This window comes from Camponotus vicinus, unplaced genomic scaffold, assembly GCF_025532165.1.
Source record: "Camponotus vicinus isolate PSW18456_S1 unplaced genomic scaffold, iyCamVici1.0 SCAF_11, whole genome shotgun sequence".
In the NCBI taxonomy this organism is placed as follows: domain Eukaryota; kingdom Metazoa; phylum Arthropoda; class Insecta; order Hymenoptera; family Formicidae; genus Camponotus; species Camponotus vicinus.
This window is the reverse complement of record NW_028141947.1, coordinates 16,163,168-16,188,772: the sequence shown is the minus strand read 5'-3', so window position 1 is coordinate 16,188,772 and position 25,605 is coordinate 16,163,168. Positions and strand designations below refer to the sequence as shown.

Here is a 25,605-nt window from a genome sequence, read left to right as displayed (position 1 = left end):
CTTCTTCTTCTTCTTCTTCTTCTTCTTTGCCGTAAGCTTCGAGTCGCGATCCACGCATCACCCCACCATCATCATCGCCGACCGACCGCGTTACTCTTATCGAGACCCGGCTCTGATCTGCTTCTCGTTTCGTCTCGGAAGCCTCTCTCGGCGGGACGCCGACATGATCGGTCGCGCGAATGACTCTTCTTCTCGAGGAAAAAGGTATCCGCAACCGTTACAAGTTCTTAATGGATGCTCGATGTCTGCGTAACGAGAAAAAAAAAAAAAAAAAAAAAATGCCTTGCCATGCCTTTCCCGCTGGTTTTGCGAGTTTCCTACCTAGTATTCCCGAAAGATAAAAGACATCGTTCGTAATCTTCGAGAAGTTTACGAGTGCCGTAAACAATCTTATTTTCAATTTGACAGTTCTTATCTTAAGCGGCTTAACAAGTCAACTTAAGCTAATAGTTTCTCGAATAATAAGCGAGTCTATTTATTTTTTTTTAACAACTTCGAAACGAGAAACATTTAATTAACGTGCTTCGATGACATTTTTTTGACGATTAATATTTAATGGTAAATTAAAAATTGTACTTCTCGGAACCCCATTCCCGGCTGAATTTATCGCGAGCCTTCTTAAGCACCTTGGAGCGGATTGCGTTAAATGCGTATCGCGCATGGGATACTTGAGAATATAAGAGTCGCAGAGATATCATTGTTAGCGGTGGATCTTCTCAACGATTAAAACGCGCTTTACTTATTTACGTGTAAATATTTAACGCGCTAGTTTCGTGACGCGTCGTCGTTTAACGCAACAGTAACGCGACGAGGTCAATCGTCGTGAAGATAATGATGTTTTGCGAAAGGCAACTCTCTCGTCACGTCCGCAGGTGGAAAGGATCGTAGAATCTCGGTCGAACGCGATTCTGCTCCTAAATTAATTCCCGGTTGTTTTTTCTGGAGAAATAAAAGCGTCACGAACTCCAATCTATGCAGACCATAACCGATAATTAACATCGATGGTTTCGATTTTTTTTTTATTTTACATCGCAACTTTACATGCAACTTAAAGTGCGCGATTTCACAGCCTTAGCCTACATTTCGAAGATACACGTACAAGTTCGTTACATTTTTACGTGAATGAATTATCTCAAATCTCTCGAGTGTGACAGAAAAAAATGATAAATATGATGAAGTAATTTGTGTCAAAATTATTTGTGTGTTAAATAATATGAATTATCGATGTGACATGTAATCAGTCGCGTTGGTTGCGAATTTTACGAGTTGTGTAGACAAGATTCTTTTCGAATTAACATCTGTATGGATATTGACATTGCCATTTAAAGCGTCCCAGATCCCGTAGAATTGTTTCTTATCCTATCGATAAACATCGTATTTTCAAATGAGCTGCGATGAACTATTTTCCGCCAACGAATAATCTATCCATGCACACGCATTATTATAATTACATCTCGAGAAATATTCGCAGAATTTTACTGGACATGGATAATTTTTTGCCAGCGTGATTCATGCGAACTGTAACACTTCGAAACGCGATATAAAGCGATGCATATTTCTATTAAAATTGTACTAAAAAGATAAACAATAAATAAAAAAATATTGATATTAAAAAATAAAAAAATAGAAGTTTTCCTGAAAATAGCTTTTTCGTTTTCAAAAGGGAAAATCATTTTAGAAATAGAAATAAAATTCGTTTCTCTTCTCTTTTTAAATTACGAAGTATTTTCCGAACGTAATACGTACATAATTGTGAAAGATAATGAATTTCTGTGTTATTTTCGTTTAAAAAGAACATTGACCTCCCACATTTGCGAAAGAAGCAAGAAGCAGCTGTACGCGTCTACTTTCCATCGATTCTCGGAGAAGTATGCGAGGCCGAAATCACACCGTACGATTTATTTAAAGGGAGATAAAAAATACGAGACGGGAACACATCCGGTATACATGAATATGCGAAAACTCTCGTTAGCCTTGCCTGCGCAACCTTCCGTGAATTACGAGAAAGAAACTCGAGCAGCACACGCGCAAACAATTCCTTCCACACTCCAGTGATCTGGTATTTAGGTACGGACCTGCCGCGTCGCGTCGCATCGCATCGCATCGCATCGCATCGCATCACGGCCGGTTCGCAATTCTTCAAGGTCACGTCGCAAACCGAGGTCAGCGGCGCGGCGTAGAAAAAGGCGACGCCGTAAATATCAGCCCGTACGTGACGATCATCGACTTTACATCGCCCTACCGGGACGTCGGAAAAGGCCGGGGGTGTAATTTGACGAAGGTAAGAATCCGCGATACCTTTTGTATCCTCTCGAGTTGGACGGAATCTCTCGCAAGAGAAGTGCGTCTCTAAAACAGAGTGGAAATGAGGAATTTTGCCAATTTAATTAATGTAAACGAGTTATGGTAAGAAATAAATTTTTGACAAATTAACTCTAATTAATTATAGATTGAATTTTATATATATTTTATATTTTCGAAAAAAAAAAAAAAAAAAATTTACATTCTGATACTTCAAAATATTTACTCAAAACTTTACTTTATTCTGTTTCTTTTTTTTTAATAAATTTCTTTTCTATAAAAATTTGAAGCGAATATTAATCAGATCAATAAGGGTTTATTAAAAATAATTGCGATAATTGCTGTATCAATTTTTCTTGCGATCAATGCCCGTTAAATAAAATCGTGCAGATTAACATGTTTTCGATTCAATGGTCATTCTTAAGTAGCTCGCCCTACATCGCGGCACATGTTTAGATGACGATGAATAATATCCTCGACTCATCGTCGATGACCAACTAAACTAGACTCGATCTTTCGCGTCATTTGATCTATTATTCATGACAAACATAACCAGCAGCGGCAAGCGTATTCAAATTGGATCGTGGGATCGAAATTCTTTGTACGAGAAATTTCATTGTAATTTTGCACGTAATGACGATTAATTGATTGTTGTGAATAATCTTTACATCGCATTTTTGATGCAAAAAAATTGATGCAAAATTCTTTTCCTCGCGACTTTTATAAAAACACAAATTTTATATAATTAATAACTTATTTACTTTTTAATCGAAGCTGTCAAATTTTGTGCAATAGAAAAAGATAGCGCGTTTGTCACTTGGTACACAACGTTTTTCAAATGAGTACTTTCGCAAGTTTGCGAAATCGATTCGATGATTAACTATTATCGCTGATGATTATAGCGATCGGTGGCGATCGACTATCAAACGGGAATCTAAAGGAAACACGCCTTGAAATCGATTCCGCGGCGACTCTACTCGTAGGATAAATAGAGATAATGAGTCGATCATGGAACATGTAATCAATGCCACGCGTGGGTAGCCTATTACAGGTCGTCTAGCATAGTTCATAGATTCAGAGATTCGTAATTGGTCGACGTTATCGTTAACTGACACTCTCGTGCAACTCTTTGAATCACGAGGATTCATTTTATCGCGAGGACGCTCGTATTATGATCCTCCCATGTGTGGATCACACAAGTATTATTAGCCTGCAGCAACTTTAGAACTGCGCGCCCATAAGAGGATCTATTATCTTTTAAGATACCGATGGCGTGATTCAGCTAACGCGGTACAAATTTTCCCAGACACATAATTGAATCGGTCATTTTCTTTTAAATATGCATAATAAATAAAATAATTTCCCCTTTTTTTGCGTATACAGGGTGTTTCTTAATAAGTTCGAAAAATTTTAGGAGATGATTCTTTGTGGAAAATTAAGGGGGGTTTTTTTTATATAAACATATACTCCTACATCCTTTCCTGTGAAGTTACACTCCTCCAAAAATGGGGATAAAAATTAGGTTTTTATTTTTTTCTCAAATTTGGAACAAGTTAGAGAAATGAAATTAGATGGATATTTTCTACTAGTAAAAAGGTTATTTATTAATGTTTTTTTCAGCCTCCCGTATTGTTACAAGGGGATGAAACTAGCAACCCTTATTCAATTTTTTATTAAAACTTTTTAATGGCCTGGAATATGATCATGTAAAAGTATGCATTAAAAAGTTGGATTTATTTAGAAACTTTTTTATTTCTTTTACATTTTTCATAAAATCAGTAGTTTTCAAGAAAAAAAATAAAATACGTTATCGTGCACAGCACGATGTTAAATAGCATCAGTTTCGAATTACGAGAAGTTAAATTTTAAAATGAAAATAAAATTAGAGTAAATGTTGGAAAAATTGGAACAAAAACAAAATTATAATAAAAACCTAATTTTTACTCTCATTTTTGGAGAAGTGTAACTTCACAGGGAAGGTTGAGGAATATATGTTTATATGAAAAATAATTTCCCCCTTAATTTTCGACAAAGAATCATATCCTAAAATTTTTCGTACTTATTAAGAAACACCCGTATAATTGTACGTCTACAAAAAGGGATGCACACAGCGGCGATTTTCCTTCTGGCGTAAAACTTGCTTGAAAAAACGCTCTCAATTATTATGTACAAATTGTCCCATGACGACAAAAAAAAGAGCTGAAGCGGGCAATCGATTAACAAGTCATGTTCCATCGAGGCTCGTCGATTACGGTCAACGTTGGCGACCAGTAAGCTAAGCTCGCTCTAGACGCCCGTTACTAGACGCGGTGCATTCGATAATGCACCGGTTCGCCTGCTACCCCGCGAGGAGCTCGGATTCCTGAAGACAGCGGGGAAAGAAGGAGCTACGCGCAGGGGGGCAGGCAGGTATCGTTGAGGGGGGAGGGGGAGGGATTAGAGGAAGGGAACGGCTCGCCGCGGGAAGGATCGCGGGGAAAGCGCGGGGGAAGGGGAATGACAACAGCCGTGATTATGCAGAAATGCGAGGCGTGGCATTCGTAAGGAAAAGAGAGAGAGAGGGAGAGAGAAAAATGCCTCGAGTGAAGTCTATATTCGTGCCGCGCCGGCGGCGGGCTCTGCGTGTCGTTAAAATACGCGTGCTTAAATACGCGAGACCGAGTTAAATATTTTTCTCTCTCTCTCTCTTTCGCCTCGACACGATGACGTTGAAATAAGATGATCTGGAGAGAGGATACCACCCACTTTCCAGGTGTGCATCGCCTGCTTTTTCCGAGATCCGCGACAAGAAAAAAAGAGATCCCGCGCAGGTAGATTTGGGTAAATCGCTGGGCGATTTGTTCCACCGCGAAATCGGGAATTAGAGATGCTGGTTGCATCTACACCTGGAAATAGCGTACGGTAAAGTAAGGAATGAATATGTATTCTTCGCTCGCGATGTCGTGAAAAATTGAAGACTACTCGTTTTATTTCTGCATACTTGAGGCCGTGAATTGCGAAACATTCACAGCATTCACTCTATTCCGTTAGCGTGAATTTTAAAATCAAATTTCCTCCCAAAAGAGTGAGTATCTGAGCCTCTTAATGCCACTATTGTGAGATAATCCTTTTACACTAAATTGCTTTGAATAATGAATGATTATTTATAACATTAGCATGTTTTTTTAATAAAAATGTTGATAAAAATTTTGATAAAAATTACGTATACTTCGATAAAATACATAGCTCTGAAAAAATTAATAATTTATAATTATCGGTATACAATAATATTAATATATAAAAATAATTCGTTTGTCTAATAAATGCTTATGTTAGTCACTTATTGTGTTTGTTTTTGCACCTATTTGTATCATTCCTTAATTATGTCATATATATTCTTATTTATTTTTATTTTGCCCTTACATTTTTGTATTATCTCATATTACATTCTGCGATAATAATTAAGCTATTTATGATTGTCGATATTTACAATTTATTTTCACGATATTTCTCGATTGTGTAATGGAAAAATTAGGTCGTTAGATTAGAAACGTGGCGTCTTGGCATTTCCCTATCTTCACGTTCAAAAGTCTATTATCACATCATAGTCACATGGTCGTCAAGTTTACAATGAGCGCGATAACAGGTTATCATCGTTATTTGTATATATACTGTATGTGTATAAACGTATTCACGATGTAAAGTGTTACAAATACGCGTTTTTTCCGAGCTTCGATGATGCTACGATGGAACGCGCGGAATTCACGGTATCGATAAAATATCAATCGATGACACTGGAATTACACCTTTAGATAGGCAAACAATCGCGAGCACGTGTTTAAAAAAACGCATTTTAAAAAATTGTCTTTTCAAAGGAAGATAAAAAAGGCGCATTTAAGTAAATGCGTTCAAAAAAAAAAGTCAAAAATGCATTTATATATATCTTATCTCATTATTTCTACTATTATCCCTCTTATTATTTTTATTATTATTATCATACATTTTTACCAAACTCGTTATTTATATAGATGCAACTATTTCTCAATTTTAGCGGAATAATTTTAGTTATACAGGGTATTTCTTAATAAGTGCGAAAAATTTTAGATGATTCTTGTCGAAAATTAAGGAGGGTTTCTCATATAAACATATACTTCTACATGGGTATTATTTTTTTCTCAAATTTGGAACAAGTTAAAGAAATGAAATTAGGTGCATATTTTCTATTAGTAAAAAGGTTATTTATTAATATTTTTTCCGGCCTCCCGTGTTTGTTATAAGGGGATGAAACTAGCAATCCTATTCAATTTTTTATTAAAACTTTTTAATGGGCCGGAATACGATCATCTAAAAATATGCATTAAAAAGTTTGATTTATTTAGAAACTTTTTTATTTTTTTTATTGCTTTCATAAAATCAGTAGTTTTCAAGAAAAAAAAAATAAAATACGTTATCGTGCACAGCACGATACTAAATAGCAAATAGGTTTCGAATCACGAGAAGTTAAATTTTAAAAATAAAATTAGAGTAAATGTTGGAAAAATTGGAACAAAAACAAAATTATAATAACCTGAATAATAATAAAATAAAACCGGAATAATAATAATAATAATAAAAACCTGAAAATCTAAAAAATAAAAATCTAATTTTTACCCCAATTTTTGGAAAAGTGTAACTCCACAGGGAGGGATGTGGGAGTATATGTTTATACGAAAAACCCCCCTTAATTTTCGACAAAGAATCATTTCCTAAAATTTTTCGAACTTATTAAGAAACACCCTGTATATTGAGGGAAAGAGGAGGGGGCGGAAAACGCTGTTTATTTTTACGCTGACATAAAACACGGTCGTATACCTTTGGTTACGTACTCTCGTTAACCTGACGACTAATAACACGTTAATTTCCGGTATCCCCGACACGCACGAAAAGAGAGATACAGCCAGCCGTTGTATACATATACGATACACGATGCATTATAATACCTTCCGTTCGCGAAACGCGGGTTTTGCCACGCGCGTGCACGTAGAAAATCATCGAATTACACGAGAGAGCGCACGTGCGCAGGGATGCGTGACTCGTAAATCACGCTTCGATACGAGCAAGAAACGCGCCGCGCGGAAAAGTAGGAGACTTTCATAAATAAGGTTGCATCAATTTCCATGTCGGGGGAGGAAAGGGGAGGGAGGGAGGGCTCGTCGAGTCTTAGGACTTGGTAGCAACGTGGGAGGACTGCTTTTCATTACGTAATTCCATGCGTGCGTCGAGCATGATATGGCGTAGGACGTCATCTGAGATCCACAGAGGATAAGGGAAGAAAAAAAAGACTATCCTCGTATCCTCTAGTGCGTTATAATTCGTTTCAAGCGAGATGTGCACGAGAGGAAATAAGAGGGGTCGAATGAATAGCAGGCAAGAGAATGATGCCGATTTATTAGTGCGTTGGTGATCCTAGAATCGTAGTCATAGAATCTCTCTAGATGTAAAAATCAATGTAAAAGAAAACGGCTTTTTTTAATTTAAATTAATATATACATCTTGTAAATATTTCAATCCGCGACAGAAGCTTCCGAAAAATTAAAAGAAGTTTATCAATGAAATTTAGTTGACATGTGCGAAACAAATGTTCACACATCTTTTATCACATAATGTATAATTACATGCATTATTGTATACATGTAACGTATAATTTAATGAGTAACACGAAAATGTTTCTTCGTATCGAGTGTCGAGCAGTTATTTCTCGCCGACACAGAAACTGAAGGACAAATAAGTCTCATAAGTCAAAGATGTGTTTCCGCACCTTTGTGTACAATTTTAAATTTCATCGATAAGTGAAAATGTGGATATACGTTAAGGAACGCGCTAAACGTGTTTACCATATTATTATATAAGAGGTGCGTGACAAGTGACAGTGGCTTGTCAGCTGCCAGTTTTATCTTTTACCACATCGTCTACAATTGGTAGCCTTCGTATATTGCCCCACTTTAGAGCTCGCACACAAATATACGCCATTTGTTATAATTGCAGAGGCTTCCACTTATGCTTTCACTCTAATTTTCTCAAATTTTCATAGAAACTCATCACTCGTGACTCTTTTTTATGTTTTCGCTACTAATTAAATGTATGGCAAATTAAAATTCATTAAATAATTTAAAACTTTATCATAAAATAATCTCGTATGCGAGACATAAAAAATAAAATTTTCTCTATTTCTTCTTTAATAAATAATGACAAAAAATCATTGCAAGGAAAGAGAGAGAAATACAAGAAAATGCCGAGATAAGTGTGGAAAGTTGATCAAGGTACCATTCCGAGGTGGATTGATCCGTGCCTCTCAGATTGAGATAAATCGACTGGTAAGATCGGAAAAACGTCGCGAAAATCGCGGGACAAACTCGACGTAAGAGTGGACCGAACGTCGTTCGCCGAACTGCGTGTGCTGCGAAGTTGCGAAACCCGTTTGCCGATATCTCGCTCATACCGGACAGATAAAGAGCCGGCTCTTATGCGGTCCCGCATTCTGCGCCCGGATTCCGCGAGTTTGCTCCGCTTACCTCCTCCTCCTCCTCCCCCTTCTCCCCCTCCTCCTCGCGGTTCAATGGAACCGCACGTACAATGCAGTTTTGCACCGATCGCTTGCATGGTGTATTGCTTTAATGATGCAGTTTCCTCGCATTCTCTGTCTCTCTCTTTCTCTGCATAGATTGTGTTGCTCGAGAATCTGGTATGTAATGAGAAAAATTGCGATTGTGATATAATCTTATCGTTCCGCAAACTTGAGAACTTGATCTAGTAGTTTGAAGAAATCAATCAAAATTTAATTTGATTGACTTGGAACAAATTAGATTTGTCTTTAAAAATCTTTTGAAAAGTAGTTAAATAATCTTTTGCACGAATACTAATAATGCTAGTAAAACTGGCAGGTATTTTCTAAGAAATCCTTCAACCTTTCATTGAGAGGAGTCTTTTAATAAAAATTTTATTGTATATAAAAATTATGATTTAATTGTATACTAAAGTTTTGTATAATTATATATTTAATAATTCTCTTGTAGAATTATTCACCATTTTATCCAGAACGTGTATTTTTTCTGATTTAAACTAGATTTGTCTTTAAAAATCTTTTGAAAAGTAGTTAAATAATCTTTTGGACGAATACTAATAATGCTAGTAAAACTGACATGTATTTTCTAAGAAATCTTTCAGCCTTTTATTGCGAGAAATCTTTTAATAAAAATTTTATTGTATATAACAATTATGATTTAATATATACTAAAGTTTTGTGTAAATATATATTTAATAATTCTTGTAGAATTGTCTTTAATAATTTTTGTAGATTTGTCTTTAAAAATTTTTTGAAAAGTAGTTAAATAATCTTTTGCACGAATATTAATAATACTAGTAAAACTGACACTATTTTCTAAGAAATCTTTCAACCTTTCATTGCGAGGAGTCTTTTAATAAAAATTTTATTGTATATAAAAATTATGATTTAATTGTATACTAAAGTTTTGTATAATTATATATTTAATAATCCTTGTAGAATTATTCACCATTTTATCCAAAACGTGTATTTTTCCGATTTAATGCACTTTTATGAATCATGTATACATACATGTCCTAATCTAAAGTTAATCATTTCGAGTATCTTAGAGTTAACTCAAGAGTTGTTAATTCTTGTCACAATTATCACGGCTTAGGCGGGGTTTGCGAATTCGTATAAAGTTGTGCAAAAAAAATCGCGGCTGTGTGTGTGTTAAGCCTTAGGATCTCGCCCGGAAAGCGTGTCAATGTCGGAGTATTCCACTTTATCTCAAACAGGAAGGCGTTATTACCACTCTAATCGAAACGTTGCCGCTCCAGTTGAGACGCTCACAGATGGGCGCGCTTCTATGTCTAATGGAAAGCGAAAATCCCATCCATGAGCCGCGGGCGAGTCCGGCCTAGTCTTTTTTTTGTGCGTCCCACAATGCTCTCGTGAATGAAGACGGAACAATGCGCGTGTCCTCGTCTCTATGTGTGTGTGTGTGTGTGTGTGTGTGTGTGTGATCTGATTACAGACGTAATACATCGTGATTCATGGAACTGCGTCACTTTGCGTTCACAGTAGCCGTTTTAATGGAATAATTCTGACATTATATAGAATGTTCAGCTGACGAAAATATGAGAAGACAATTTGATCCTTACGAATTCGATCGATTTGTTTGTAAAGCGAAAATTCCATTTCCATGAATTTATAAAAATCGCGCGAAAATAATTATTCGCGTGTTTGAATAAATTAAAAAATTCATTCGTAAAAAAATAAATGAATAAAATATAGTACATAAAATTATATAAAAAAATGCAATATATAATATTATAGAAATTTCATAAATTTTATTTCAACACGATAAGAGAAATGCGAGAATCTTATTCTTCCAATCAGAATTTCATGATTCATAAATTTTCTTATTAATATGTTACAACATTCAAAAATTAATCTAATAAATTAAATTTATAAAAAAAATAAAAATTTAATAATTATGAAAAAATTAATATTAAAGAGGCAATTGTTTGAATTATGAAATATAAAAAAATAATTTTTTTATATTAAAAAGTTTAATCCATATAAAACAAATAAATATGAAATTGTTAATTTCTATAAAAAATCAAATAATAAATAAATCATCTAAAAGAAGAGGATAAAGTGAGAATATAATTAAATTTGTTAAAGTAAAAGATTTTAAAAATAAATTAAAAATAAAAATTAATTTTTAAATTTAAATAATTTGAAAAATTATTTAAAAAAAGTAGAAATAATTTTATAGGTCTGTTTTAATATAATTATATGCATATGAATTTTTGAAGTTCAAAAAAATAGTTATCTATTAAATATATATTTAATGATAAAATATATATAGATATTTATTATATTTAATAGATTTTAATATAGAACTTAAGTGCAAGTGCAACTTGAAATCCAAAAAATAACTGTTAATGACTACATACTTATACGAATGCTCCTTTTAATCGATCAGATGACGCGGTCTTAATCGCGCATTTGCCGCATCAATGCGCGGGATGTAGGTAATGAGCGTAATTCGCGCGAGTGAGCTATTAATCCATTTCCACGGCACGGTCGAGATTTTCTTAGGCTACGCACTACCGTAACGTCGAATCGTATGAAAGGTATGAGAAACCCGCAGACCGATTCTCATACGACATGTCCTAGATTCGAATATGATGCGCGTCGTCCTTTTACTACGGCCGACGAATCTCGCGGAATGCATCCTCTCTCGTCACCGATGATCGCACGCTTTCTCTTCCACCGCTTTAAGACGCCTCGCTCTTATCTAACGGAAAAAAGATTTCGTAAGTTCATCTTGCGTAGATTGTTTTATACAACGGATTTTTTTTTTTTTTTAGTAAATGAACGATTCTTTTTATGTAAAAGATATATTTATCTATAATCAGATATATAAAATAATTATTATCAAAATATAAAATAGTAATTTTATAAAATTATACTAATTAAATTTGCTTATATGATGTGTGTGTTTCAGGCAGACAATCTTTACCGAGAGCCTTTTTTGTGAAAATTGCGGATCCATATATTCATTATTACTAATTTCTTCTCGTCACGCGAGATTATATGATGTACAAAGTACGATTTCGGAGCAATGATTCAACACTGTTACCTTCATTGGAAGATCCAATGCTGGGCATTCTCCCGCGACATATAAGGCGTTGATTTCTTTAGCCGCGATTAAAACAATGCGTCTTTTTTTTTTGCAATCGTGTTTATAATTTCTGCCCACGTCACCTACTGTTCCAACACCTACTGTTATATTTCTGATGCGTTACCTTAATGCGTTTATTGCTACTTTTATGATACGACATACATTGAGATATTTTTTAAATATGATTAACCGTTATAGATACGCTCACGTACAAGATCTCGTTTGAAGAGGAAACACGTGACGTAAAAAATTGCAAGAAATCTCGACGACGACATTAGTGTCGTTCGCAGATCCAGGCTTGTTTTTCATGCGATATAGGAGCGATTTTTTCTTCTAAATTTTTTCGAAATATGATCGCATTAAACGTGACATGAGGGAAATGCGCGAGTATGTCAAAGTATAATATAAATGAAGGAATTCTGCAAAAAATGCTGTAATTGTTTTCTATCATTTTTTTATCATTTTCTCGCCTGTGTCTTTTTCGTTTCTGACTCTTCGTATGATATCAGATGTCTCAAAACGATACGATCGATACGTTCCTCCACGTGACAGTAAACAGAGGATAGCCATTACGTGTAAACCGAACGATGCTACGAGCAGGTAGCGGCCAATATAACACTTTACGTTCGTTGCGTACCTGCATATACTGGGTGTTCAATATTAGAATTAATATTTTATAATTTTATATTTAAATATTTTATACAATTAATATTTTTCTTTTTTAAAATGGTCGATTTTTTTATCTAACTGATGATCCAATCATGGAAATTTAAATTTAAAGCGAGAGATTCTCGTATAGATGAATTCTCTGAAAATTCTGCTCTCGAAAAAATCTACTCCAAATTGGACAGAGAATTTGGAAAAATATTAAATAGATCTTAAATCAATTAGACTCGATCTGTGCGAAAAAATATGAAATTAAAAATGAATATCGAAATAGTTTCTGCTTTAATGACTTGTTGTCCAATGTTAATTTATGGAAGACATGTCATTATGCAAAGTGCATCCAGTAACAATAGGATATAAAAAATATGTTAATTAGTTTTAAAAACTATTGCATTTATATAGTGAGGTTTAAAACTTATTATAATTTGTAAATGTATGTGTGCATGCATGTATGTATGCATAAATGTGATATCTATATGTGTGTGTGTATAAAAATTTATATTTCAACACATACATGTATTTTTTATTTTATAGATATAACGTTACTTACCATCCTTAGTATTATAAAACGAAGTTTAAATACATTATAAATTTGTTAGAATGATAAAACGATTCTTTAGGCCAGTGAAAAATCATTATAGAAAATTACAAGGCAAATTACAGACCGCGATAAATAAGTTTCACAAACAAATGCGGGACAACAAACAATTAACACGCATACCTTCGCATTCAAAGTGTTAAATAATGTACACTCGTGATTTTTATTAAATTGCAATTACGCCAGATCAAGACGAGAAGAGAATATTCGCTCTCGCGCAGGATATCATAAATGTCTTTATCTTTCGCGGAACTTGCGCGACAGAACGTCTTCCCTATGCAACGGCATCGGTTAAAAGTAAATATGTATGTATGTGTGTATGTGTTATTTGTATATATGTGTATATGTGTGTCGGATCGTCGTCCGGATCATGCGATCCGATTCTCGCGATACCGTCGCATCGAAATGGCTTCGTGAAAGTAATTTATTACCGCGGGCCGGGGGATTATAAGCGCCGCGCGATATTCCACGCATATTCTACGCGTGTGCGGAGATTGCGGGTATCTTGTGCCCAAGAGAAATAAAAGTAGCATCGCGTTTTATTAGCGAATAAAAATAATGGTAACCTACAGAATAAAAATTGAATAATTAGGTAATCTCTTTATATGACATTTGTTACATCACATATATTTTTATACTCCTTATTTTATGATTATTTCTTATAATATATATTCTTTTCATTTTATGAAAGAGGTATGCATAATCTATAAGTTTGCAGGAAACATTGTTTGTATTTTAGTTCTCAGAGATCCTTGATTTAAATGATTTGAAATTCCTGATTTCTAATTTGTTCTCTAATTTTTTGCATCAATTTAAACATATATATATATATATATATATATATATATATATATATATATATTCAATTAATATATATTAATAATATATATCAAGAATATATATTTAAAAATATATCTTAATTAAATATATATCAAGAAAATATATATTTAAACACATATTCTTTGAAATCTAACTGGAAGTCCACAATTTATTTTTTGGCATTGTATGAAGCTAAACTGATCCACTTGTCACACATTTCTTAATTTCAAAATTATAGGGTATTAATGTGCTTTGATTTAAAATTTATATAAAACGATGTTAAGTTTGACTTCTGAGAGGCATGTTACATACGTATTTTTTATATATGTGCAAATATTAAATATTCTTATTTTTATTTTATTTGCTGGTAAAGTGAAAATATAAATTATCGAACACGCCCATAAATAAACCGATTTTCAGCAAAAACAGAAAATTATCGCACCGAGCCAGGATGAAGTCTACACTTGTTTAAAAAAAAATGTCAAATTAATGAGAAAAAAATGTAAAAAAATCCAGATAAATTATTAAAATCCTTGATTTTTCCTGTCATTTCCAAAATTATATAATAAAATCCCCTGACAATCCCCAGTTTTCCAAATTTTCCTGATTTCCTAGACACCTTGGTATGTAATGTATGGCATCGCGTGCTCGCGGTGGTATCGGACACAAACGACCCGGTCTGGGAACCCAGGAGCTGCCGCACTTTCTAAAAGCCTTCGCCAGTTTTGTCTATCGTCCGATGCCGCGGGTCGGGTGTGCGTATCGCGCGTGTATACGTCATTTATAATGTCGGCCGTTTTAATGGTGCCCCTGAGATCGGCCCCCTTTCGACCTATAGCCATGCGGCGAACTCGATACAATCCCCCCGTTTTCGCTTGAAAACCGGTATAAAATCGCGGCTTACCTCCGCCTAAAAGAGAAAAAAAAACACGCTAAATCGTCCGAGAGTAGGCTTTGACGTATCAGAGTCCAGCGGTGGTCGAGCCAAGTTCGTACATATTATGTCGATTAAAATTAATTACTAAAAATGTGCAAAATTTCTCGAGTTACGACGCGATTAATTAAATCAAATACAGAATTTTTTTTATTTCGTTAATAGATGATTATATTCGAGGACGTATTTAATTTCTGAAAAACCCAGCATTTTCAGGAAATTTTCTTGTTATTCATTTTCCAGATTATATTTGAAATTCAAATGGCTCTTCATATTTCTTTCATAATCATACGAATAGGAAATATTTTTATGCAGCACAAAATAATCTCATCTAAAGATTCTCCAATTATTTCGAAAGCTACAAAAATATCCGGATAATGAAGTTTCTCAGAAAATTATTTTATAAAACTTGATATTTTGTAGAATCTATTTTAATGAACAGCAATGTGATCGTTAATTATGTACAATTTTACGGAGATATTTCTCGTTTTTTACGCTCTTGGAATTCTGCGTGAATCGCGGGGCAAATACCGCGTCGATCGAAACGCGGCATAACTCGAGTCGATTCGACATTTCGCGTAATCTCGCTGGAGGAAAATGATTTTCTCCATCTCGATAGCGTAGCGCTCGTAGCTTAAACGACGCTGGCCTTCGGGCGGATAAGTGCCATGTCGAGCGGGAGGATCAGAGGTAACCGGAGAGACGCAACGGGCCTTATTTGCGACGATGATGCTGCCCGCGGTGCACATATGTACATACAGCGATATTTACAACTTGCACCGCGGTGTGAATTACTTACTCGGATTTACGTGACGGATGTCGCACAAACGTCGTTCTCGTGACATCGCGAGATAGTTTCGCGTTATGGACCAGGATCGGAAAATGTTATAAATTTAAAAAAATAAGAAAATTAAGAAAAATAGAGAAAAAAAGAATTTTGATCTTTAGATTTTGATATTTTTGATACTCAGAATATATAAAAATAAAAGAAAATGTAACATTTATGTGAGAAATGTATAGATATTAAGTGATTATTTTTTTTAGGAATGAATAAATTGCTCTCTCTCTCTCTCTCTCTCTACTGATATAAAGTTATTTAAAAGAATGTTTAAATTAATACATAAAATTTTAGAGATAAAAAATAAACTAGGACTCGGGGATTAATTTCGAATTATTAAAAAATCAAGGCTTTTCTATGAAAACTATAGCAAAATATGAATATCTCCTACTATATAGTTATGCATATATTATAATTATAAAAATAAAAATAATTATAATAATTAAAAATTAATGTACGAAAGAAAATTACTATAGTACAAAATTGTTGTATTATTAATTATTAAATTATTAAACTATTAAATTATGGCATTACTATTAATATATACATTATAAAATAAATGTGTGATGTGGAATTTAATAGCTATATTATATTATTGACATGAACGTAGTATTTAAACTGTACAAAAACAAAAGTCTAGATAAGTTTAGAGAATGCGAGAATAATTTTTTCATTTCGAAATGAATATCTGTCGCCCACATATCTGTCGTCCACAGTAAATTGATTCTCCAATAGACACGAGATGACGCGAGGATGTATATTTATATAGCAAAACCAAAGTTTTTTAATTATAATATATACTCATTACGTTTGTAAATTTCCAACGTCAAAAATCGTAAGAATGATTAATTTGAAATAAAAAAAACATAGATAAAATGAACTTTAATTCTTATATAATGATAGAACGCACGTTTCGCCCCTCGAGGGACAAATCTATCGCTATTAATAGCGATTGATCGAAAAATGTTCCGTTTATTATATTCCTCGAAACTCTCGCCTACACAAGACTACATTTTTCAACTTAATAATTTCATCTCGAAAGTCTTTTAGACTTAAATACAAAATTGCGGATCTGCTTTCACAAGTCACGCGAGGATATAACGGAGAAAGACTTGTACCCTTTTAACTTTGAACGTAGAAATACGGGGGGAGAGGAAGGCACTGATGCAAGGAATATTTAGATTCCCTTAAGTACGATTAAATACGCTAACATAAATGTTTAATTTTCGTAGGTATCCAAGTATGTACTCTTTATTCTTGACGCTGAGGGTGATTCTGTCATCGTTTTGCATCATCTATTTGGCAGTAACGAAATATCGAACATTCGCGTCGCCGAGGACGAACGAGAACAGGTAGAAGAGCGGGATTCGAGCGCTTCCGCGTTTCTCCTCAGGTACGTAAATCTTGTCGCGATTCGCCAACATTCGCGATGCGATAGCGCTCGTACGAGGGAATTTGCCGGGAAACTAACATCTTACATACACACAAGAAGCACACAAACGCACACATTCGCATCGGTTGCTCTTACAATGCCAGAGGTATTTCCTCTAAGGATACGTACTTTATTTTCCTCTGCCTCGCACCGAGCCTTTGTTGGCTCCGAGAATTTAATCTTGGAGGATATACTCGTGGGCCTGAGAAAATTAATTTCGAGGAGTAGATCTTTAGCGATCAAATTAACGCACAAATCTAAATCACGATGAACGAAAACGAGTTTCCTCGAGTATTTAAATTTAACGAAATTAATTAAATTTCGGCATCACGATGTTGTAGCAAGTTCTGCGGCGAGGCTCGAAATCTGAATATTCGCAAACGAAAGTAACAGCTCGAATCAATATTCATACGCGCGCGTAACATCGGAATTTCGCCAACGTCAACGTCATCGTAACAGATACCGGCATTCGCTGCAGCCGTTCGACGTGTTAAATTACTTTCACCGATCGAATCGTACGTGCGTGTGGCCGCGGCTATGTGAAAATCTCGGCAAAAATGCGGCCGATTGTCACGAACCGATGCGAGAATGCGATCCTAACGAGATACGAGGCGACCCTTTCGTGACCGAAGAATGTCAATCTTTTATTTCGATAATCGAAATCAAGCCAGTTACTCGGACTGAGTTTACATCGAGGAATTATGATCCTGTCTTTCGCAGAGAGACTCGTAAGGCCATTACTTGCGTCACGATTTTCGAATTCTTGACATTAAATATTTTTCAAATGCGTAGAAGGAGCAGGTTAATTTCACATCGAGAAAGGATTGTCACTTTTTATTAAAGATTTTCGTTTTTCTTCGTTAAGAAGGAATTTTTCTTATTCCTAAATTAATGTCTAATTTAATCTATTTAATTTATTTAATATAATCTAATTTAATTTATTTAATCTTTATTAATTTAATCTTTTCCTAATTTAATGTATCCTTATTTAATTTAATCTTTTCCTAATTTAATTTATTCTGAAATTAATATTGGAATTTCCAGATTTTGAAGAAAATTTTTTATTTTCTTTTTTTGACGGAATATTTTTTATTAAAACATTGTTCTCTATTGAAAGAAGAAAACAATGTTACTCTTGAAAATAGTTAATTTAATATCAAGAAAGGAGTATCATTTTTCATTAAAGATTTTTATTTTTCTCCGTTAAGAAGGAATTTTCTCTTAATATTGCAACTTCCAGATTCTTAAGAAAATTTTTTGTCAAGGAATCTCTTTGACGAAATATTTTTTATTAAAACATTTTTCTCTATTGAAAGAAGAAAACAATGTTATTCTTGAAAGTAATCTTGAAGGTAGTCTCTGTTAAGGATATTAAATTGCTACAAAATTTTCGCGGAAATTCGCAGCATGTTTGACTCGTTGCACCACTCGTCTCGTGTAGAAAGTGTCACATGATATATGTAAAATTACTTTCAATTCCCTTTCAAAAACGATAACGACAGGTGCCAGATATCTTTCGTGTCGCGCAACTTTAAATCTTAATCGCCAACATTACGTTCAAATCGGAGACTCTAATTTTAGCATTTAAATTATTTCATTTAAACAAATGACATATCGCATCACTAAGAATATTCGCGAATCGCCAAAAAAAATACGTACTGCGAGAATCGATGGAGACAAAAATAGTTTAAAAATAGTATCAATTAACACTCGAATTGATATTCATTGAAGTGTAAAGTACATCCCCTCTTGCTTTTCTCGTCTGAATAGTACTCGCTTATTGTTTGTTTTTGCAATAAACTTTGATACCTGTCCGATTTATCTTTCGAATCAAGAAAACGAAAATAAAAATCTAGGCCATATTTACACTTTTATTAAATCAAATCACTTGAAAAAATAAACAAATGTAAAATGAGATTTAGAACGATTTCGATTTTTAAATGATAAGAAAGTAACGCGATGCTAATTATCATTAGTATCGAATCATATCAATCTTAATGATGTTAGCGATTTTAGCGATTACGAAAGAAAAGAAATTCTGCTTGAGAAATAAAAGGGAGAAGAGAAATTAAAAAAGATGACTCTTGAAAAATTCAGTAATTATAGGGAATTGATTGTGTGTACCACGATTTTATATTCTCTAATTATTTTATAGCAATTATCTCAAAATGGAAAAAGCGATACATCTTATCGAGTCATTATAAAAAACTCTCGAAAGTACATACATGTTCACAAATTTCTGACGTTTGAACACAAGTCAAGAATGCAAACGAATTATTTTATGATTGTATTGATTCGCAAATGTTTAATAAATAATTATCGGAAGATCGAATTAAGAAGTGGTCCATGATATATCATGATAAATCCAGGGTTGGTACAATTCCATATTTTTTTGGATAAAATCTATGTCAGTGATAGAAAACCGGTCTTTGTTATTAAAAATATTAAAATAAACAGAAAAGCTTTTTTATTTATATTCGTCAATTGAAAAAGTGTTTTTAATTTAAGCTTAATCTAAAATAAAATCCGTAATAAATTCAGAAATAGCAAATAAATTAATTTTTGTTAGGAGATTAAATGGTAAATGCAAATCAAATCTATATCATTAAAAATTTTGAATTCCACTATTATTATTTTTTTTATTAATTAATACAACTAAGTGTAACATTTATCTCTAAAGTTGGTCAAAGAATTTTATCTCTAAAGCTTGTTTTAAAAACATATTAATGCGAGTTGAAAAAGATTTTATTATTATATCGATATCACACTTAAACTATAATGACTGATATGATTTATTAATTAAATCAAAAATAAACATTTTTGCATAAAATGATGTAAATATATATTAATTATTTTCATAGTCTTTACCGGTTTATTCCATCGGATAATGTCCGGGGAATAAAAAATTTCTGAAATTTGCCACAACTCTTCTCTCACCGGACTTTTCCGACCAACCCTGGGATATAAACAAGACAAAACTCACCCTTATGTCTGCGCCACTGCCTGTAGAGGAGCGCGGCGACGGCGAGGAGGAGGATCGTCGTCAGAAAGGTCCCGATCACGGCCCCGGCCACGCTGCCCGCCCCGAAGCAGGTATCCTGCACCGCTGCTGTTGCGTCTTCCATGACTCGCGCTCAGATCCGCCTCTCGCGCATATCTTCGCGCGGCTTTAACCGGTCGCGGCCGTTCCTGCCCGCGACTCGCGTTCCTCCGCTCTTTTTCTTCTCTCTCTTTCTCTCTCTCTCCCCCTTTCTTTCCTTCCTTCTCTCGGCCGTGTCGTCAATTTGATCGCATAGTTTCGCGCGTGTGTGAATCGTCCCCGACTGCTCGCTCCTTTACCCTCTTCCTCCTCGTTCCTTCCTTCTCGTTTTTCCTTCTGTCGTGTCCTAGACGGCTCGTCTCGGACGCGCGAGCCGAAAACCGATTATCGTCGCGATCGACTCATCGCGCGTCGCTTTTAAACCAACATGTGCGCTCGCGCGCAAAGTCCTCGCGATGTTTTCGATGACGACTCGTCGCCGAGGTCTTCAAATGAGCACCGAATTCCGACGAAAAACTCTGATCCTGGAATGTCAGCGCGGCGATGGGCGCAACATTTCTACCGGGCCTTCCGCGAAACGCGCGCGACTTCACGACGTTCTCTCGCGCGCGCGCGCGAGAGAGAATCTCGGACGCGAGCTCACACGATCTTCTCGCTGCGACGACGCGCGACGCACTGACGTGACGAAACGAAGCCGCGGACGCGGACGACGGAGCGAGTAAAACAGGTAGGCGAGCAACAGGTGCTTCTGACTTCTGCGCGAGGAGGGAGGGCGGCTACAGGAAGGGGGACGAGGGGAGCGGGGAGAAGATTGTTCTAGTCAGGGCCGGTTCCACGCGTGCGTCGAACGGACGACTCGATGAGGAACACCTCACGTAGTTTCTTTTTCTGCAAATTTAAAATTTTATCCGCACGTTTGAATATTCGAGCTTTTTTTTATTTCTAACTTTGAGTGAATAAATAGATGAATCGCAAATAAATAAATAGATGATAAATCTTGAGGGATTTTGTTAAATTGTTTAACTCGAAAAAGAGAAAAAAACAAGCAAAATGTTAGCAAGCAAAAAATAGAAAAATAAATAAATAACTCTATGTAGAAGTATATATAAAAGTATTATAAGAAATATATATAAAAATATTATAAGAAGTTTATATAAATACGTATAAAAATATTAGAAATATATAGTAGAAATATAAAATTATAATAATATATAATAATAATATAACATTAGAAATATATAAAAAAACAATTAAATATAAAATACAATACATTACAATGATATCCTTTCGTAGGCTAAAATTTTACTCTGAGAATATGCGTATAAAAATTTTAATTGTGTATGCGAGAGATATGAATTTATCACTTGAATACTACTTTTACACGACTTGCGTTTTTATCTGAAATATCTATGTCCTAAAGAATTTTTATCTTACATGCTCTTTATCCCTGCTTTTCATTCAGCTTCTTCCGGAGAATAAACGTATAGCCAATCGGTTTTCCGGTGGATTGCGTTCAAAAATCATTCGGGTTTCTACTCATCGGAATACAGTAGTGTCCGCTTGACCAATCAGAAACCTTGGTTCCTTTCGTTCTGATTGGACAATCGGACTTCTGGTCTATTCGACGAGCAGATCGGAGTGAATTTACGGACGCGACCGGAACATGCGTGAATCACCATTCGAGAGAAGCACCAACGTTGTTCTGCTTCAATATCTCACCCGAAAATTTTTAATCGATAGCGAGAAATATGACCAAAAACGTGATGAGGAAGACGATGGAAAACAGCGATTATCGCGGGGCTCATGGACAGGCTTATAAAGATAAGAGCAAACCTACGGATATCCGCAGCAGCAACATCAATGCCGCCAAAGGTGAGAGCGATAGGTCCTTTTTCCGCGTGTCGAGAAAATATTACCTTATATAGCAATGTGCCACAATACCTCTTCACGCATCGATATTGTATATCATAAATTGAGTCTGCTTATGAACATCTGATTATGAATAAATGTGTCACTATATGAACATATAAAGAATGTTCTCCCACAATAATATATTATATTGAAAATTCAGTGTCCTTTTGAGATCTCTTTTTTCACGAATTACATCAAACTTTTTGTTTTTTTATGTTTATATTATATATTAACTATTTCTCTTCTTGCAGCTGTTAGCGATGCGATACGCACGAGTCTTGGACCCCGGGGAATGGACAAGATGGTAAATTTTATACTTATCTTGCTTTTTTAAAACCTATTTAAAATTATTATGATATTAATTGATATCCGATATGCTAATGACAGATTCAAGCTAGTAATGGAGAAGTTACTATCACAAATGATGGTGCTACTATCCTGAAAGAGATGAATGTAGTCCATCCTGCTGCAAAAATGGTAAGAATAAATTTTTCATTTTAATTATTAAAAATATAAAACTCGAAATATAAAATTAAACAAATCAGTTTTAATGGCAATACGACTCCAGTCGATCTTTGTCTTCGGAGATGTTGAGTTGTTCCATTCGTCTCCAACGGTTCGTCATTGTTTTCGATGCCTGGAAGCATCGTCAAAATAATGAGATACCGAAACGTTTATCTTTACTTTAGACAGCACACTTTATAATTGACTACGATAAAACCTTTGTTATTTTTTATCATCACATTTGCGCTGAAGAGGGCCCAAAAATAGGGTCGAAACATTCGCAATCTTTTCATTGTAATTTGTTCCATACTTATTTGTTTGTATAATAAATAACTGTGTTATAAGATCGACACTTGACTCGTATTGCCATTAAAACTGATTTGTTTAATTTTCATCTTAAATTTCATAAAATTATTATGTAACAATAAATAATGCACAATATATTTTGTGTTTATAGCTCGTTGAGTTGTCTAAAGCTCAGGATATAGAGGCTGGTGATGGTACAACGAGTGTTGTTGTGATATGTGGTGCACTTTTGGAGATGGCGGAACGCTTGTTGCAGAAAGGTATTCATCCTACTTCGATTAGTGATGCTTTTCAGAAAGCAGCAGCTGAAGCAGTATTGATTCTGTTACACATGTCCATACCTGTTGACCTAACGGATAAAGAATCTCTTGTAAAGGTCGCTGCAACATCTCTTAATTCCAAGGTACCTAAATTAGTGTTGATGTATGAGTGTTTGAGATTATACAATAATAATAATCATTCTGATTATCTCCCTAAGTAGTTTATATAATATATAGTTGTTTAATTATATCATATATAACAATTCAATATATTTTTATCATTATATTATTTCAGGTTGTGCATCAACAATCTAGCCTTCTTGCACCACTTGCTGTAGATGCAGTATTAAAAGTTACAGAGGAAGGAAAGGAAGTGTCAGTTGACTTAAATGTGAGAACAAATTTTTTATACGTATGCTTTATTGTTTATGTCACATAAATTTTATTAATTGGCATTTTTCTATTATCTTTATAGGATATTAAAGTAATAAAAAAATTGGGAGGTACTGTCGAAGATACCGAATTAATAGAAGGATTGATATTTACCCAAAAATCTTGTAATATTAATGGTCCAAAACGTATAGAGAAAGCTAAAATTGGATTGATTCAATTCTGCATTTCGCCGCCAAAAACTGATGTGAGTGTCATGAATGTAATAATATGGACGCATATCCGCATTTATGGTTCTTTACACGAATGAATAAATTAATTTCTTGAATTTTTAGATGGATCATAATGTCGTTGTATCTGACTATGCGGCGATGGATCGTGTCTTAAAGGAAGAACGTGCTTATATATTGAATATCATTAAACAGATCAAGAAAACTGGTTGCAATGTACTCCTAGTGCAAAAGTCGATTTTGCGTGACGCCATTAGCGATCTCGCAATACATTTCTTAGACAAGATTAAAGTTATGGTAATAAAAGATGTAGAGCGCGAGGACATTCCCTTCGTGTGTAAAACGCTAGGTTGCCGGCCGATCGCGTCGTTGGATCATTTTGTGGCTGAAAATCTTGTTAACGCAGAACTTTGCGAAGAAGTTCAAACCGGAAACTCGAAATTTGTCAAGGTGAGTTTATTTGACAGAAACGGCAATATTATGAGATTAATGTTTAATATTTCTTTATATTTCTTTCTGTATATATAATAAAATGTTACATTTCTTATATCTAAATTATTGGTATAATTAATATATATATTTTTCTGTTTTAATATGTACAGATCACAGGAATTCAAAATCATGGAAAAACGGTCACAGTTCTCGTGCGCGGTAGCAACAAATTAGTCTTGGAAGAAGCCGAAAGATCGCTACATGATGCTCTGTGCGTCATCCGGTGCTTAGTAAAACAAAGAGCGCTGATCGCTGGTGGCGGTGCACCAGAAATTGAATTAGCATTAAAACTGGGAGAGTACGCAGTGACCTTAGGTGGAGTTGATGCATACTGTATCAAGGCCTTTGCAAATGCACTTGAGGTCAGTATTAAATGCATTCCATAATTTCGTCTGTAGATAAATCATAATTTTATTTATACTTTAATATTGTTTTATGCAAATATTGAACTGTATACATTGCAAAAAATGCAAACAAGTCTGAAATAATTATACAATATTTGATAAATTTTTTTATAATTTATCAATTTTAGGTGATTCCGTCAACGTTAGCCGAGAATGCGGGTTTGAATCCGATAGCAACAGTAACTGAACTTCGCAATCGACACGCGAAGGGTGAAGTAACAGCGGGAATTAATGTACGAAAGGGCGCCATTACTAATATATTGGAAGAGAACGTAATTCAACCATTGTTGGTTTCTACCAGTTCGATAACTCTCGCTTCCGAAACCGTACGCAGTATACTGAAAATTGATGACATTGTCAATACAAATCAATAAATCAGAAAATGCAATTTAAAATTGATTTTAAATTTACATTGCGCGGTGAATATAATTAGTAATAACAATATATATCATATACTTCACGTGTTATCAATATACGCAACATAGTTTTCGTTACAGATTTATCCACGTTCATCACATTTGTTTGGTATTATAAAAACCTATTCACCTTAACAATTAGAATATGCTTTTTGCAAAAGCTTTACATAATGTATTTTTTAAACGCGTTAATACTGAGAACAATAAAAAGTTACGAGATATCAGTAATTTATTATTTTAGTATATATAACAGCATAGATGTGAGTACTATAAAATTATATTGTGTATTTGTGAGAATTTTTACATCAAAGGAAACATCTTCAAATTTCCCTGACTTGTTAAAAAAAAAAGATATAATTAACCTTAATA

At 34.4% G+C, this 25,605-nt stretch overlaps 2 protein-coding genes and 1 long non-coding RNA gene across 4 annotated transcripts in view; 1 reads left to right on the top strand and 2 right to left on the bottom strand.

Moving 5' to 3' along the window:
* LOC145961938 (uncharacterized) overlaps positions 1-21,050 on the bottom strand; it is a 31,557-nt gene extending 10,507 nt beyond the window's left edge. Inside the window, exon 1 of the mRNA XM_083082567.1 lies at positions 20,267-21,050. Coding sequence (XP_082938693.1) covers positions 20,267-20,408 — 142 coding nt within the window. The 5' untranslated portion in view covers positions 20,409-21,050. The remainder of the gene's footprint in view (positions 1-20,266) is intronic.
* LOC145961945 (uncharacterized) lies at positions 766-13,904 on the bottom strand. The gene is made up of 2 exons (XR_014435751.1): positions 11,266-13,904; positions 766-2,349 (listed from the first exon to the last, which is right to left on the bottom strand). It is a non-coding gene; the product is annotated as an uncharacterized LOC145961945 (long non-coding RNA).
* A 922-nt stretch (positions 21,051-21,972) lies between the features above and the next one.
* On the top strand, positions 21,973-25,457 carry Cct4 (chaperonin containing TCP1 subunit 4). Of its 2 annotated transcripts, XM_083082574.1 has the most exons (10): positions 21,973-22,195; positions 22,486-22,538; positions 22,622-22,711; positions 23,196-23,447; positions 23,600-23,695; positions 23,780-23,941; positions 24,030-24,374; positions 24,527-24,778; positions 24,949-25,239; positions 25,318-25,457. In XM_083082574.1, exons 1-9 carry the CDS (start codon positions 22,072-22,074, stop codon positions 25,192-25,194), a joined length of 1,620 nt encoding a protein of 539 aa, XP_082938700.1. In that variant the 5' UTR covers positions 21,973-22,071; the 3' UTR covers positions 25,195-25,239; positions 25,318-25,457. The 2 variants fall into 2 exon arrangements, with proteins under 2 accessions (XP_082938700.1, XP_082938699.1); XM_083082573.1 differs by having other exon boundaries at positions 24,949-25,457.
* Positions 25,458-25,605: the final 148 nt, after the last annotated feature.